The sequence below is a fragment of the Grus americana genome, chromosome 4 (assembly GCF_028858705.1).
Source record: "Grus americana isolate bGruAme1 chromosome 4, bGruAme1.mat, whole genome shotgun sequence".
Classification (NCBI taxonomy): Eukaryota; Metazoa; Chordata; class Aves; order Gruiformes; family Gruidae; genus Grus; species Grus americana.
The window spans coordinates 30991118-31008468 of NC_072855.1; the positions used below are offsets into that span (position 1 = coordinate 30991118).

The 17351-nt window shown below is 42.8% G+C and overlaps 2 protein-coding genes across 2 annotated transcripts in view; one reads left to right on the forward strand and one right to left on the reverse strand.

The window, feature by feature from the left end:
* PPAT (phosphoribosyl pyrophosphate amidotransferase) overlaps positions 1-6829 on the reverse strand; it is a 48001-nt gene extending 41172 nt beyond the window's left edge. Inside the window, exon 1 of the mRNA XM_054823184.1 lies at positions 6536-6829. Coding sequence (XP_054679159.1) covers positions 6536-6663 — 128 coding nt within the window. The 5' untranslated portion in view covers positions 6664-6829. The remainder of the gene's footprint in view (positions 1-6535) is intronic.
* A 243-nt stretch (positions 6830-7072) lies between these two features.
* Positions 7073-16952, forward strand: LOC129205549 (multifunctional protein ADE2). Its single transcript, XM_054823185.1, has 9 exons — positions 7073-7325; positions 8149-8346; positions 11008-11186; positions 11882-12061; positions 12152-12265; positions 13555-13638; positions 13736-13916; positions 14849-15007; positions 15715-16952. The coding sequence occupies exons 1-9, from the start codon at positions 7307-7309 to the stop codon at positions 15879-15881; spliced, it is 1281 nt and encodes a 426-aa protein (XP_054679160.1). The 5' UTR covers positions 7073-7306; the 3' UTR covers positions 15882-16952.
* Positions 16953-17351: the final 399 nt, after the last annotated feature.

The following is a 17351-nucleotide window of genomic DNA, read 5'->3' on the forward strand; positions in this document are numbered from 1 at the left end:
GGATGGGATGCCACTTCTATTCTGCTTTGTGGCTGCAAAGCATAGCTTGCTTTTTTGCAATTGTTTTGTCAGAAAGCTATCTCCTTCTTTCCTGCTCTTCACATTTATTTTTGGTCAAAGATGGTAACAGATGTCAAGTGCATGGGGCATTTGGCATCATCTAATGTTTATGTGCTACTCTCATTTATACAGATAACGATTAATTTACTTGAATATGTAGGATGCTGAGATAGATAAATCAAAGTGGCATCAAGACAACCTTTCTTTGCTGCAGTTGTGGTTATGATTCCATATCACTTCTTGCTTAGCAACAAAACAACATGCATGTTGCACATTTAGAATCCCGGTTGTCTAGAGCTATGGTCTGTCTCCTTTTGACAGCATCTCCCAGGGCAGTGACAATGGGCTAAACAGAATGTCGCTAGAGTGAAGGATTTCTCAAAAAAAGTCCCTTCAAAAATAGCCTTAGTTAATCCAACTCATCCTACCAGTGTATTTTTATATGCACTTGAACGTGTGCTGCGGCTCTGCTCTGATCACAGCTTTACATTTATTACAGTCACACAGCACTTAGTCTAGGCACGCTGATGGGCAAGTTAAACGGAACTTGGGACACCATCTGACACACGCTAAATGGTTATGTGCGAGAGCACTACCCTAGGACTGCAAGGGTTCGGGAGGAGAGGCTTTCTTAGACACAGGTCCACAACATGGTTCCTTTTTAGCAGAAAGGCCAGACCAAGTTGTTTCCATGTAACTGCTACTGGGAATACCAATATAAATTACATCATGAAAATGATCCAGCTTAAAAATCAAAACCAACACTAACTAATAATGGCAAGAGCATTATCTATAAAAACTAGAGATCTTTGCTCTTCTCCCTCCTCAAATACCTGCACTATTACCAGGGGGCCATTCAGATTACTGTGAAGGCAAATCTGTCTCCTCTCCAGTTTGCAAATGTCAATACTGAGATTTTTCACGGGTGGCAGATAAATGGAGAAATCACCACTCTGACCTAGATTAAAAAGTTCCATTCTTCTCTAAAGCACACTCATTCACTGAGATGAACGGGTCACTTTACACTTCTTTGATAGAGCTGTTACCCTGGAAAGTCCTCTTGAATGCCCCATTTAGATTATTTCCTGGTAGACCAAACTATATGTGGGCCACACGCCTAGAGAATGAGCTTCAGGGACCAGAAATGCTTGCATTGTTGGTGGATCCACAAGCACTATCAGCATCACTGTCGGGCTTAAAAGACTCTCCCTCCAGACTCTCCCTTTCGTTCCTTCTCCTGCAGCAAGGTCTCCTTGGTGTTGGCACAAGTACTCATGTGGCCAAGTGGTTAACCAATTGACAGAACTGATTTCAATTAAAACTAACCTAATAAAAAGCCCCTCCAAACAACCCTGTTTTTTTTTTTTTTTTTAAGTTCAAGGAAAGTAGTGTAAGACACGGCAGAAAGAGCAGCCAGGACAGATTATTTGAACTGAACTACCCAGCATGAACCTCCCATGCTGTATACAACCCTCCCTCCATGCATTAGGCTCAAATTTAAGGTATGGGCAGAAAAGCCAACAGAACAATCCCGTGAAAATTACTGGACAGCTCTATCACGCCTACATGGATGACTTAACCACAGTCAATGTGAAGAAAAATGAACAGTCTCACCCCACCTCTAAGGCTAGGTTAATGCAATGGAAAGTCTGTTGGCCATAATAAACATAATGGCTATCTCTGAAACGTCCTTGTGTATATACGTTTTGGCACCACTTCTCTCCTCGTTTTTCCACTCCTCCTTACATTATCTTATTCCCGTTGGTTACTCTGCATCCAGAGGTAAGAGCCCAGGCCAAACTGCATTTTGTGAGATGTACATCTAAGAGATTTGAACTTGGCTACAATGGAAATCTGGCTTATCTTCACCTTCCGAAAACGAGCATGCAGGAACCTGAGCCCTGCAGAAAGTTGTGTATAACAACCGAGCGAGTGGATGTAACAGCTCGCCACAGCAAAACAGGGTCTCGCTCCTCCTCTCTTCCTGCAGGAGTAAGCTTTGTGGCTTGTAAATTAAACTGGGCTGTCAGGACCTAGCAGCACTTCTGTGCCTATAAACATAAACCAAGATAGAATTAAAAGATAAAGTGTTACTATATCCACATTCAGTAAGTGTCTCTGAAAGTACTCAGGAGTGTTTTACCAGCAGGTACCAGCTGTATGGTATATGGTAAAAGAGCACATAGACTCAATCACTAGCTAAACAAACATCTCAGCATTTAGACAATTAAAACATTTAACACTGCAGTTATTGCATCTGGGGATGGGAGATCTGCTGAACTCATAATGTGTTCTTGAGATGAAACAAAAAGGTAAATATCTAAACTACCAAATTACCAGGATTGTTACCTGTAGCATATCTCTGTTCCTCAGAAAATTACCATGCAAATACTATTGCAATTTCAAGCTTTTTGCCTGAAAGACTCACAGTGTAAGACAGGATACTGACAGCTTGCTAAATAGCCTTTTAAACAAACCTATCTTGTAGCCAAGAGGTTGTATATAAAACAGGAGATAAACACTTTCATTATGCTATATTGAGTGCAGATATTTGGAAGGATGGCTAATGGGAAGCAACCAGTAATTTTACTAGATTGAAAGAGAAGTAAAAATTCTTAACTTGGAAGGGGGATTATTTGGGTTCTGTTGTGTGGGGTTTAATAGTGGACAGTAACAGGGAAGGTATCAAAAAAGCATGCTGGCCCAGCCTCCACTCGCCATTTACTTTTTGCATAACAAATTCCATACACAGACCCAGCTGAGTTGGGACAAGAAGTATTCCCTGACCTAACAGGACTTCCACCTGCACAGAAAAGGCCTTTTAAAGACCTTTCCAAAAAGTAGTACAAAGCTGGACACACTCAGGTTTCAGTACACAGTATTTCTGCCAAAAATATTTTCCAGGGAATTTTGCAAAAAGTTAACAGAAATAACACTTGTTCCAAGATTAACTTTGCAATTTTGTCCTGGTCAAGGACTCAAATGACGCTTAACAGATTTGTAAGTCAAAGTACTCCTCCTCCCTCCCCACCCCCAAGAAAGTCCTTTATTTTGGCATGCTGTCAGTAGATTTTACAGTGACTTTGTTCCTTGGCTTACAAATGGTAAAGATGATTTAGAACATCCACTTTTAATCCTTGTTAATGTTGAAGCCAGAGTAACAGCGTTAGCTTTAGCAGCTTTAAAGCTTCAAATGTAATGAGAATTCACTGCTACCATAGCTGTAAAATGTGTTACAAACGGATGAAAATCACTTTAAAATGGTCTCAAGTTAAATTAGTACAATGTTCTTAGTGTGTGGAAGGCCTTGATTGGCCTGCAAGTAGGAATACACTGATTTTCATTTTACTTCACAGTTCACCATTATACAGTAAAAGCCAATAAAAAGCCATGTTCTAACTTCTGCTACAAAGGACTGCAAATTTAAGCCTCAACAATCTAGCAGCTGCTTTTTAATTAAAAAAAAAAAAAGAAAGAAGCTTTTCATGTTGTTGCTTATGTCAAGATAGTGAAATTCCAAGACTATCTTTTATCTTTCATGATGTGCCTATTTGTGGGCCTGCTCCAGAACCTCCCTTACAAATACACAGCAGTTTTTCATGCAGAACGGCTTCAGTGTAACAATGAGCACCACTCAAACACATGCCATTGAATACATGCTTAAATATTTTGGTGGCTTCATCCAGCCTACAGAGTTTCAAGTTTTCAGTTACAAACATCCTCACTGAAGTAAATGTCTCCAGTGCCATAGTATCTTTTTAATACTGTAATGCAAACTATCAACTCATTTTAAGCCATTTATCAGAAACAGCGAAGTCCTTCACATTGCTGCAACCAGCTTTATCAGAACATAAAGCACAAAGAATTCATGCCGCATCTTTTTTTGGCGTGTAAAAAATATTCTGGATTTTTATGTATACAGATAAGATTTTGAAGATTAGAAATTATAACATGTTCCCAACAGCTGCCTTTTGTTTGTGGATCACTCGTCTCGAAAACACAGTTTGATACAGCGCCATGCTTGAATATTCTGATTTTTAAAATGTAAGATGAATTAAGGGCCAAATTCTGTAATTTGATTTATTGCACAGGACTAATTTGCATATAAAAGAATATGCCTAGCAGTATCTAAGACCAGTAATCATTACCTAAGCATCCTTATTAATTTGAAGGTGAGGTCTAAGGACTGTGTCTTCTAATGGCCAATCAAATTTCTGCTAGTCACTTAGGTCTGATTGGGATTGCCCATTAATATTTACCATACCTCTCTCTCATATTTACTTATTTTTAAAGGAATACGGTTAAGAGACATTTCTTAGTTTTTAACTTTAAAAGAATGGGCTTAGTGAAATTTACTGATACAATTAATGCTAAATCTTAACTCTGGTTTTCAACCCAAAAAGAAGAAAAATAGCTGCTATCCTATTACCTCCTGAGAGGGATGCCACCTCTTCTACACCTCAGAGTAGGAAAAATGCAAAGAGGTTAGAGAGAAACATTAAAGAAGGAAATGGGAACATTAACATCTCAGCTATTTAATAGAATTTTATTGGGTGCTTGCAAAGGTATACCTAATTGAACAGACTGTTTCACTTTACAGTGAAAGTAAAGAAGTTTCACTTTACAGATGCAGTAATGTTTATGCCTCTAAGAAAGCATCCCTTAATTTTATTTTTACAATTATTGCTAGAAGATCAGAATCAGAGGTAGTGCATATGTGCCTTTAGTGCATATTATCTTCCTGTAATTCTGTAGTTGTGAATTGCTTAAAGTTTCAGTCACAACATTAGTATTACTGTCTACAGGTGTGTCCTCCACAGGGGATATTTGATATTAAAGAGCTTATGGAAATCAAATATACTTGTCATGTGCCCATCAGAAAAAAAAAAAAAAAAAAGTGTACCGAAAAATCATGAAATAAGGTTGCAATGAAAATTGAGATAGTAAGCTGCAAAGTGATGAAAATACATCAGTCATTTTATTTCCAACTAAGAAACTCCAGGTCCACCAGTGTAACCGTGTAAGCACAAATGAGGTAAGATTTTTTCCGGCCTCTTCACAGAAAAACTGAGCAACCTAAAATGAGACTACTGTTTACATGGCTTTATTCCTTGGATTCTGCAGTTCTATCGCTCCCAATAAAAACATTTTTGATGGGCACTGGCAAATATATATAAGTTTATGAATGACACACCTGCAATCCAAAGAAAATTATTAGTATATGAGTCATGTAGGGATGCGGCATTTTACCCGTAAAAGCATACGAAGCTCAGTTGTAATAAATAGAAAATCTCAATGTAAACAATTTTCTACTGTTGGTCCAAAGCAACTTCAAAGCAACCTTTATATGTCTGTGACCTCAAAATTACAAAGAACTTACCATGTTATCTATTCAGTGCATGTGTACTTAGAGAAGCCCACCTCCCCGGCCTGTCAGGAATGCGATTATTTAGCCGACTTTTTGCAAAAGGGAAGTTAAGCATAGTATATAGCTGTTTGTACTACAGAAGCCTAGCCCCTACTACAGACCGAGCACGTGCGTGTGTGGCTGTGCACGTGTTCCCACAGGAGGATACACCTTTCCGGCACCACTGAGAAAGTGATTAGCCTATGTCCGTGCGTAACATTATTACTCTGAATACCAAACAGAAGCAGGACTCAAACTTCATTTCGCAGCTGCGCATCCACGGGAAGCACAGTGAATCTAGTCTGTTTTGCATCGCCACAGACGTGTCAGGTAGAAGATTAGTTTTATTATATCATGGTGATGAATCTCGACAACTGCGTCTAGTAGGAGCCTAAAAATGCTTAAGAACCAGTCCGTTTCGGTAGCCTCGATCTGGGTGAATCCCACTTTAACGTAAGCGTCTCGAGTAACGCTGTGAATGACGGCCAGGGCTCGCGGCGACGCCGGCAGGCGGTCAGCGCCCGTGTGACACCGCCGCGGCGTGGCCCGGTGCCCGGGACGGGGCGACGGGCGCGACAGCCGCGGGCTCCCCGCGCGGAGGCCCCCGGGCAGCGCGGGACGTGCGCACGCCCGGGCAGGCGGCGCGGCCTCCGGGTGGCGGCCGGCAGCAGGGGCGGATGCGACTTAAGCGAGATCGCAGCTGAGGTCCAAAACAACGTCCGAGAGCTGCTCCTTCGCGGGGCCGGCCCGGCTGGGCGGGAGGCGACGAGGCGTTCCTTGCGCTTCGCCACCGGGATGCTGCCGGGTCTCCCCCGGCGACGCGGAGAGGGAGGAAGGGACGGGACGCTCCGGAGCGGGCAGGCCCCCGGCCGCGCCGCTCCCCTCCCGGCCCGCTCTTTCTCACGGCGCCCCGGGGCCCTCCCGGCTGCACGTGTTGGCGCGGGGCCCCAATCACCTCCGGGGCAGCCGCCACGGCCCGGGCCCGGCCCGCCACGGAGACGCCGTTTTCGGACGGTGGCCCCATCCAGCCCGATCCCGACCCTCGTGCCCCCTCCCCCGCCCCCTTACCTGTGCTGCAGCCCCACCAGCCCCAGCGTGATCACATGGGGCACGTCCAGCTCCGTGGGCCACACGCCGGAGGCGATGCAGCCGAACACGCCGCACTCCTCCCGGATGCCCAGCTCCTCCAGTTCCATGGCGCGGGCGGCACGTGGAGGCGGGCGGCGCGGCCCCAGCGGGCGGCCCCGGCCCGGCTGTGGCTGCTCCCGCGCGCTCCTGTCGGCGCCGCGCGCAGCCAACAGCGCCGCGCCGCGCGGGGCCGCCGGTAGCCTGCCGGCGCGGCCTCCCTCATTTACATACGGGGGGGCGCCCCCGGGGGCGCCCCCCCGGCCCCCACACGGCCGCCTCGCCTGTCCCTTCCCCGCCCCCTCCTCCGCTTCCAGCCAGGCCCGCGACCCCGGACCCGCTGCCCCCGCGGGGCGCAACAGGCCGGGAGGATGTTTGCCAGGGGGGTGGGGGACGCGGGGAGTCGGGGGCCGGGCGCGGCGCAGCGCCGGCATTGGCCGGGAAATGGGCCGGGGCCATGTTTGCACGGGGTGGGGGAGAGGGGGAAGGGGGCGGCCGGGGTTCGCCTGGGGGGTCTTGACGGAGCTGAGAGGGGCCCGCACCGTCCCCGCCGCGTTGGGCGGTGATTGGCGGGCGGCGCCGCTGCCCGCTGTGCCGCCTGCCCGCCCGCCCCTTCCGCCGGCCCCTTCTTACCCCGGCGGCGGGACTCGGCGGCGTGTGCTGAGCTTCTCTTCTGTGCCTTAGGTGCCTGCTCCCGCTTCCGCCGCCATAGCCATGGCCCCTGCAGCATCAGGTAACTGCCGGCTCCGTGCCCCCCACCCCTCCAGCAGGGCAACCTGGAGGGGGCCGCGGCCGTTGAGCGCCATGGGGGGTCGGTAACGGTCGAGGGGGGAGGTGTGGGGTGTGTTTGGATCGAGGGGTGCCGCTCCCGAGGGGCCAGTGCCCGCTCAGCCGTGCTCGGGGTGTAGGTGCTTGGAAGTGAACTTTTTCCCTGCGAAGTTTTTTTTTTTATTTATTTATTTATTTAATGGGTGGCCGCGTCCCAGCCTGAGGGGGTCAGGGCTCGCCCCCCGTCTCGCAGGAGGGGCAGGCGAACGCTTCGAGCCGAAGCTTCACGCCTCACCCGCTCCGGGCTGAGGTTGCCGCGGGCGGCTGCCGCTGCCGACCCGCGCCGTTCGGTTTTGTGAGCGTCGGGTTTGTCCCCAAGTTTAAAAACTATCGGTAAAAGCGACGCGGCTTCTACCGGCACCGCCTCAGGCGGTACCTCCCGACCCCCGGCGGCGAGTGAAATCCCGCGGGGGTGGGTGAGCGCGGCCGAGGGAGCGCTCCGCTGCCTCCAGCGAGGAGCTGCCCGCCTTCCACTAGCGCGTCCCTCGTGGCGCCCGAGTCGCGTGGGCAGGGTTTTGAGCGATTGCTTTCGCTCTCACTGCTAGGAGGGAAACCTGACCAAATTGCCCAGTAGGTGGGAACTTAGCCTGCTCTTCCTGGTCACTGACTGCAACGTGGGGTCCTGCTGGGTCTCACTTTGCACGTATGCGAACTTGGTGGGCTTACATGCAGAAGTAAAGAATTTCTTTAAATCTAAAACTGTTTTTTTTTTTTTTTTCTTTCTCTAGACCTGAAACTTGGTAAAAAAGTTAATGAAGGTAAAACAAAAGAAGTATACGAGCTGCCGGATATCCCAGGATGTGTTCTCATGCAATCAAAAGACCAAATAACAGCGGGAAACGCAGCCAGGAAGGACCGAATGGAAGGCAAGGCTGCCATTTCCAATACCACAACTAGCTGTGTGTTCCAGTTGCTTCAAGAAGCTGGTAAGTATTTAAAAGGTAGAATACATGCCTCTGTGTTACAGATATTGTTACAAAACAGTATTGTTTCTATGTATTTATTTATCCTGCCTTGAGGCCCTGATGAGGGTTTTTTGAGTATCTTTTCTATCAGTTTTTTAGTTACACGTTTCCTCTGGTACTACAAAGCTGGGTGGGCGATGTGTTTATTTGGAACATGAGACTATCTAAAGTAATCTAATCACAGATAACGCTGCAATAGTTCTTCCTGCTTGTTTGGACACACCTCTAATCCTCGCCTCTACTTTTGTCAGTTCTTCCCTACCCCACGCCCCCTTGCCTGTAATACTGGACTGGATGCATCTTGCCTGTCTTACTACATCTGCCTGCACAGAAGTCACCGCTAGCTAGTGGCACTACCAGGCTATGTCTAGGCTGTGTGAAATTTGTGGATGAATGTTAAAAGATAAAATTGGAGTACCCTTTCATATGTGGTGGTTTTTTTTTTCTTTTCCCCTCTCAGTTGTGTGTACTATATCATTGTAAAGTTTCTGTATGCTTTGTATTTAAACACTTAAGAGGACTCGATCACAAATGCATATATCAGTCTGTATTGAATGTATTGACAACTTAATGTTTACTTTAAGAGACTAAAAATTTGAGTTGCTCAAGTAAATTTTGCACCACACTTCCAAAAATTAAGCCAGTATCTGCTTTGAGAAAGCATTTTGAAGTGTTTTTGAGAAGTTTGCAACTTGCAAAGAGGAATTTGAGCTGGTGGGTTTCTAACCTGGGTCTGCTAACAGTACTATAATACAGGCACCAGTAAACTTGGTTGTGACTCTTCATAGCTGCACGCTCGGTCCCCTTTGAAGCACTCGCACAAAGACTTCTTCGAGTCGCAGCTGAGTACCAGTTACTCTACGCTTTATAGTAGATAATACAATTTTTAGTAATAAATCTTGGTGAAACAGTAAAATCTTCAAAATTAAGTGTCTTCAAAAGTAAATGTTTCATATGTGGGGAAGAGAAAGGTGGTTTCTGTAGAGCTGTATCTACCTATATTTCTGTGCAAGTAGTTCTTAAAATATGGACCGACACGATAAAGATGCTTTGCAAATGGATCAGTGGGAAAAGAAGAAAGTGTGATAGTCATTCAGCATAATAATCCTCAGTCACCGGCTTTCTTGGGAAGCCTATTGTATGCACAATAGCCTCCAAGGTCTTCCTGATTATATTTGCGGTTGATTTAAAACTACTAGTTTTCATTTAGGAACAATTTATTAGATGTTCTGTCAAATTCTTAAATGGGCAATAGTTAAGCTAACAATCAAAATACTAAATATCATACAGGTAGGAATTTTAAATGTGAAGAAGCCATGCTGTAGACATCTCAAAGATCCTTAAATGGCTTGTACTCAATAACTTCAGATGCTCTGGAAAAATACGCAGAATTAACTGCAGCTGCATTTTAAAGCAACAAAAGAACTTTCAGGGCTCTTCTCCAGATTCGTTATTTAACTGGCACAAATTGTAGATAACATGAATGCCTTACTGTAGAAGTTGTTTGTTTGCTTTGCGCAACTCTTCTTAACCTGATCTTTCAAAGGTGATGATTTACGAAGTTCTGTTAAAGTTTCTCTCTCTTGTATAATAGAGCTAATGTCAGCCCTTCTAAAGCACTCATCCGCACAGATAAAAAATGTAGTAGTAAACCATTCAGGGGCCTTAATGCCTGGATAGAAGTGACTTAATATGCAGTCGATTGTTTAAATCATTCTGCCCTTGAGGGCAATGCAATAAAATCTGAAGAGCCCATGTTAATACTATATTTTAAGGCTTTAATTCTTCCTCTATGGCTCTGGAAGTAGAATGGTATAGAGCTACTTCTTGGTTTGACTGGATGCAGTTTGGCAGTTGTCTCGCCCTGGCGGGAGAAAGGTGGGACTTTCCTCAAGAGGAAAATGAAAAAAGAGCTATTTTGCACTTGCAGTGGCTGTCTGCATGTGTTGACTGTCCCTGTTTAATATGAGGTCATCTTAGAATTACGTAAGAAGGTTGACTTGCTGCAGCAGGTTTGTATGTGTGCATGTGCTTCTGAGTCTTAATGTCTCTTGCCCAACAAATCACTATGCTGTAGTGCCCTAAATAAATGCTAGTTTGTAATGGAAGGGAGGACTAAGTCATTCTCTTTCCTGCCCCTTTCTCCTTTATTAAACAAATTAGCAAACACTACCATGCTTCTATATTTTGCTGCCTTCACCTAACTCTGAAAGCCTCCTATTACTGTTCCATGTATGATGGATCTTCCACCAGGGAGCATGGTTGGGTACTTGGTTGCTGCTAACTTTTTTGCTTAAAAACAAACAATTGTGAGGGATGGATTTTTAAAAAGGTCTGTGAACAAAATTATTTGCAAGAATAGGATTTCTGACCAGAGCATAAGGTTCTGAGCTACAAGCAAGCATTGTATGATAAACTTAGCAAGGGTAATGACTTGTGGAAGATAACAGCAGTGATGGCCTTCTGCAAGGCAAAAGGGGGCTTAAAATACCTTGAAGAAATTCAACGTGTCCCTTAAGTCCAGAGAAGAACAAGATTCAGTTGTACTTAAAGACGATTGTGACTCACTTCAACTGTGGAGTGTGCCTAGTAATAGAACTAAGCTGCCATCTTTATATTTAGGAATCAAAACAGCTTTTGTCAGGAAACAGAGTGACACAGCATTCATAGCAGCTCACTGTGAAATGATCCCAATTGAATGGGTGTGCAGAAGAATTGCTACTGGCTCCTTCCTCAAAAGAAACCCTGGTGTCAAAGAAGGATATAAGTTTTACCCACCCAAAATTGAGATGTTTTACAAGGTAAGTTTCCTTTACTGTGATGTTAATTGAACTTAATACAGAGTTCTAGCTCTGTTTATCTCCTTTAAAAATGCTGACAAATAAAGCAAGTAGCACTAGTGGCTGACCAGTCCTCTTAGTATTGCTACTTTTGCTATCCTAATGTTTTCTGGCATTCTTGTCCAACAGCTGTTTTGTCTAAAGTGCATATAATGTAATACTGGCTTACACGGCCATCAAAGAATAACAAGCCAAACTGTATATAAAGTAGGAAAATGGTTTTTCTTATAAGGACTTTTTTAGGCATAAGTCTAATGCATCAGTTTAAACAGATGTGTTGATATATTTGAAGAAATTAAAATAAACAGTACTTGCACACTGAGGTTAAGTAGCTAGCTAGTCAGTTAGGTTTCTGAATTTCTTTGGGAATGCATGCTGAAAGAAGTGTCTTGTGAACTGACCTAAAGTGGGTTTTGTACCCTGTGACTCTTGGTGCACTGTCCAAACTTTTAAAGTGGTTTTTAAAGATGTTCAGGTGTTACAGCAAGTGTTTTCAATGTTGCTGTCACTTTTTTTATGCTAATCACAAAATACTAGTTTGCAGCCTGTATTTGTTTTTGAAAAACAAACAAAACCTAGTATTATCTGCTAATGGTTATTTTCCTCTTATAGCAAGCTTAACCAGAACATATACATCATGTAATTTTTCTTAACAGGATGATGCTAATAATGATCCACAATGGTCTGAGGAGCAGCTAATTGAAGCAAAATTCTGTTTTGCTGGACTTACTATTGGCCAGACTGAAGTGGATATTATGGCTCGTTCCACCCAAGCTATTTTTGAGATCCTGGAAAAATCATGGCAGCCCCAAAACTGCACTCTAGTAGACCTGAAGGTATAAAAATGTGCTTTCTCATGACCCTGGTTCTCACAGGAAATATATCACTGTATAGTTCCTAAAATAGGATTCTTACTGTCTTTTTAGATTGAATTTGGTGTTAATATTCTGACAAAAGAAATTGTTCTTGCTGATGTTATTGATAATGATTCATGGAGACTCTGGCCGTCAGGAGACAGAAGCCAGCAGAAGGACAAACAGGTAGGTTTTAATCTTTACCTTTTAAGTCAGCTGGGAAGGAGAATGAAAAAAGCAAACCCTATGGTTAAACATCTGGTTTCAGAGTGGCTTTTTCTAGATAGTCTTATCTTATTACAGAGTAGCCCATAGGATACCTAATGCCCAATCCTGTTCTCATTAAATAGTTAACTATCTGGTTATTGGTAGAAAAAAAATCCTGTGCCTGTGTATCTTCAATAGGAATACCCAACAGCACTGTTGACTGAAGCTATTGCAATGAAACATGGAGCTTCCAGGGGTAATAAGATTTTTCTGACTTGGTGTGCAGATAATAACATAGTTGGACAATAAATCAGTAAGAAGAATAGAAGCTTTAGATAACAGGTCTACCTCCAAGTTTCTCTGTTTATTCAGAATGGTAGCCTCTACTAGTAGAGATCTGGCCATACATAAGATGGATCTGCAGGGAGGATGATTTTCTTCATTATTGTGGTTAAGCTTGAATTGAAGCTTAACTTGTCTCTAAGTGTTACTAACAGACTATGTCCACATGAGGCCTGCAAACATAAATTTGAAATAAAACTTGTCCTATATTTAAACTTGTAGCAATTACACTTGTCAAATATCTCTGAATTACCAGGTAAGTAGTTATGAAAGAACCGGTTTGGGAATGCGGCTGTCACGGAGCTTCTGTGACAGTTGTCGAGACTAGGAACACAGACCCTATGACACACAGGGGAAGATTTCAAAGCGTGTATGTGTGGGAGGAGGGGTATTACTTTTAAATTAGGAAACAGAATTGCTCTATTATTTACTTTAACTGAATTCTGTAGTAGCATGCTTGAGTGAATTGCTCTAACAGTGCTTTGTCTCATCTCCCTAAAATAAGGTACATAATAACATCATGCAGAACCTAGGTTGGCTAGTGCAGTGCTACTGCAGGCAATCATGTCATTACAAATCCAATTTTAAAAAAGCTGTATGCCTTCCCTTAAATTTACCCTTTGGGAAGCTTCCAAAACCTTGATACTCTTGTGGCTAAATGCCTTTCATGTTGCGCATGGCCATGAATTGTAGTGTAGAAGGTTGTTTACACCTACTGAGATGGTTCTTCATTAAATAGCTCTTTCTTGCTTCCATATCCACTTTCTCCTGTATCTGTACTAATTTCTATTCTCTTTCCTGTGGAATGGTTAGAAACTGCATAAATATTTCAGTTGGGGTGTTCTTATCAATTGTAGTAGCAAAATAAATGCTTTGAAGCTAATGTGTTTTGGGTAAAAGGTATTTATTTTTCTTCCTCTTTTCAGTCCTACCGGGACCTGAAAGAAGTGACTCCTGAAGCACTGCAGATGGTTAAGAGAAACTTTGAATGGGTTGCAGAAAGAGTGGAGGTACCTGGTTTTTATGAATGCATATCTAGACTTTGATAACTGCATGTCTTCAATCCTGTTGACTGCTTTACTTTCTCTCACTCCACTCTTTCCCTAGTTGCTTCTGAAAACAAAGAGCCAAGGTAGAGTTGTGGTGTTGATGGGATCTCCTTCTGACCTCAGTCACTGTGAAAAAATAAAAAAGGCATGTGCAACCTTTGGAATTCCTTGTGAGTTAAGAGTGACCTCTGCTCACAAAGGGCCAGATGAAACCCTGAGGATCAAAGCAGAATATGAAGGTAAATGTCAAAGAACTACTGATGTGGATTGAAAAGTATCATGTTCAAGAATGACTTGGCAACTTAAGGATTTGTTTGGGGTTTTTCCATTTTTTTGTTGAACAGAACACCAAGCTGTTGCAATGCTGTTCTACACTTGCTAATTACATAATGACAGGGTATAGACTGCACTAAGCTATTAGAGAGAGTAATGTATTGTTCTGCTGCCCAGCCTCAACTTCCATTACTCAGTCTAACCTCTGCTTTGTCCCACAACCAGAATTACTTTCCCCAAGCCTTGATCATGTTAATACACTTACTGTAGCATCTTGCTGGGGATGCTGGCCCTTCTGAAACAAGGAGGAATGATAGTTTCTCTAGCTGACTGAATATTCTTATGTGTTACTTACAAGGCAGATGTTGCTCCCATCGTGTTTTCCTGCCTGTTTCACAAAAATATTCTTGCTTGTTATTTTAGATGCCATGAGAAAAAGATACTTAATTTAAATTGTCTTTATCAAGAAAACTTGACATCTCTTCAAAAGTGTTTATAGCCTAGCAGAGGAGAGAGAGAAACATTTATTTTTGTGGGAGCATACTTTCTACAGGGGAAAAGATTTGAGGAGAGGACTGCTTAAGGATGCCAGAGGTTTAATGGCTACGTTCTCTACAAAGCTAAGCAGCATCTATTCCTCTGATGCTGAGACTTCCCCTCAGAGGCGGAGTAAGACATGCTAACTTCAGTTGTGCCAAACAGCAGCTGGGATTTAGAAGGCTGCAAGATTTAGAGGTTATTTCTATGAAGGTGGAAGTTAGACACAAAATTCTAGTGCTATGTAATAGAATTGACAAAATAGTTGCAAACAGAATTGTGGACTTGGAGAAAGTTCCCAGAAAAGCAAGTGGTAGAGAACAAGGTGGACTGCTTATTTCTGAATGTCTTCTTCCCCCAGGAGATGGAATCTCAACAGTATTTGTTGCAGTAGCTGGCAGAAGCAATGGTTTGGGGCCAGTGATGTCTGGTAACACTGCTTACCCAGTTGTCAACTGTCCCCCACTCTCAGCTGACTGGGGCACTCAGGATGTGTGGTCCTCTCTCAGACTACCCAGTGGTAAGATGATCTTCAACCTACACTCTTGTACTGACCTAGCTCTATTCTCTTGTTGTTGTTCTAGTGTACACACGTATACAAAAACACATGGCAAAACACTGGAAAAGCAGCTGGATCAGTACTGAAGAAAGTCTTAAAAATATCTTGCATACAGTCCTTGATTTTTTTTTTGATGGTAAAAAGCCCAATAAACAGAGCAAAGATTACATCAGAATAAATATCTTTCAAAATATATAAACCTTGGCTTATCTTTGCTAAACACTCCAGTTTGGAATTAGTATTAATGAGGATTTAAATAACTGAATTCTGTTCACAGTTAGAGTTGCATTTTACATGTGATCAAGGATCAAAAAATATTTCTCCACAATCAGTGTAGTTAAGAGCTTAACTCTCTTATTTCAGGGCATTGCTACCTGTATGATTTTTTTACCTTTGTTAGTGACTTGAATGGATGCTTGGCAACTAGGAGGCCCAGAAGTCTGTTACCTCTGCATAAGGAGAGCCATTTGGTACATTGGCTTTTGGTTTAAAATGCCATGAAGCAGTGATGTTTGAAGTAGTGGAACACATGCCACTTCAGTAGCTTTAAAACTAGATCATGTGGTTCCTGGAGACTGAAACAAACATCATCATAAATTGTTCTGCAGAGGCAGTGTTTTGTATGACTATAAACTATGCTTTAGTAAGTGGTACTCTCTCCTCTGCAGGTCTTGGCTGTCCTACTACTCTGTCACCTGAAGGAGCTGCCCAGTTTGCTGCCCAGATATTTGGGTTAAACAACCATTTGGTGTGGGCCAAACTGCGATCAAACATGTTAAACACCTGGATCTCCTTGAAGCAGGCTGACAAAAAGCTTCGAGAGTGCACCTTGTAAGTCATACTAACAAGTAACTTCTATTAGTTATGCAAAGATAATGGCGTGCTTATTCAGTCATATTAGAATTTACATTTGAATGAGCTCAAAGTCCTGCATCCTTTCTTACAGAAGAAAGCATTGTTAGAGCAGCAGATGAAGTCTGTTGTGTCCTTATCCTTCCCTTGTGTATTTTTTTAATATAAACAACTTGTTAAAAGATGGGGAAGTAGTATTTTAGGTATCTCTCTCTGTTGCTCCAAAATGGTGCTGTTCTGCTTTTTATTGTAAACTGTTAACTACAGCCTATGTCAAGAGGATGGTTTGGTGCAATCTAAATAGAATTCAATTAGTCTTCTTTATTTCTGTAACAGTAACTTTCTGCCATAGTAATAACGTATGTCTTGAATCTTACTAACTCAACCGGACTGCTAACTAAAGCCAGTGCTGATGCTGTTCTGCTTGCAAAGATGGTATGCTTTCTTTAGCAATAAAATGGCAACATATGCTGTATTAATAGGAAAAGGGGCTGGAAAAATGTTTTAAGAGCCTGAAATAAATACTTGCCTTATTTAAAAAATGTATATACATACATGTAGGTTGGGTTTTTAATGTGTGTGTGTGTGTGTATACATACCCCACTGACACCTTCCGGAATGACGTGATAAAACTGACACCAATTCTCTTGTTTGTAACAAGCTATAAATACAAATGGTTTAAGGGAACTGTAACTAGGCTTCTTGTGTTTGCTGGAACTTTTGCCTAGTCCAGTTTTTGCCTTTTTAAATACTAGGCAGATCTCTACCTTTAGTAGTTCTAAAGGGTCTATGTGATGTTGTCAAATTGTCTTCATACGCTTCAGCAGCTAATATATGTATCTGTATTTCTTCACCCTGTTTCTATGGAAATTTTACTGAACTGAGGGGGAATAAATCGTAAAGCAACAACCTACTGGGGGGAAATCTGAGCATGATTGTCTTGTCTTTGCACACACCAGTCTTCTGAGTAGGTACGATTCTAACAGATATGCAATTACTCAATGTATGTAACACTTATGCTTTTACAATTACAAATAAACTATTGAATTCAAAACTTCTTCATGGACATTTACTGAATAAGTACACTCAAAAACTAGCCATCAGCTGTGGTACATAACTTCAGGACCTTAAGTTAGGTAATAATCTCGTAAAAAGCTTATGTACCAAAACCTGCATAGAATGGTATTTGGTGACAGTCTTTTGGAAGGTACTCTTACTACTACAGTGTCTCACTGTTAACAGGAGGAAGCTGTATAGAAGAGCTCTAAGAAGTTTAGTCTTCTGGAGTTAAGTGCAGGGGTCTTTTAATTGGTCAAAGCTTACTCTAAAGCAAAATAACTAGAACTCTTTTCTTAGTCTTGAGGGTTGTTGCTTTTCTAATGAATTTCTAAATGAAACCTCAATAAGAGTGAGGGCTAGTGATGACAAAGAGGTTGAAATTCTTTGGTGGCAT

Coding starts and splice junctions, on each gene's coding strand:
- LOC129205549 (XM_054823185.1), top strand. Junction 11,187..11,881: donor AAATTGAGATGTTTTACAAG/GTAAGTTTCCTT, acceptor TTTTCTTAACAG/GATGATGCTAATAATGATCC. Junction 12,266..13,554: donor GCCAGCAGAAGGACAAACAG/GTAGGTTTTAAT, acceptor TCCTCTTTTCAG/TCCTACCGGGACCTGAAAGA.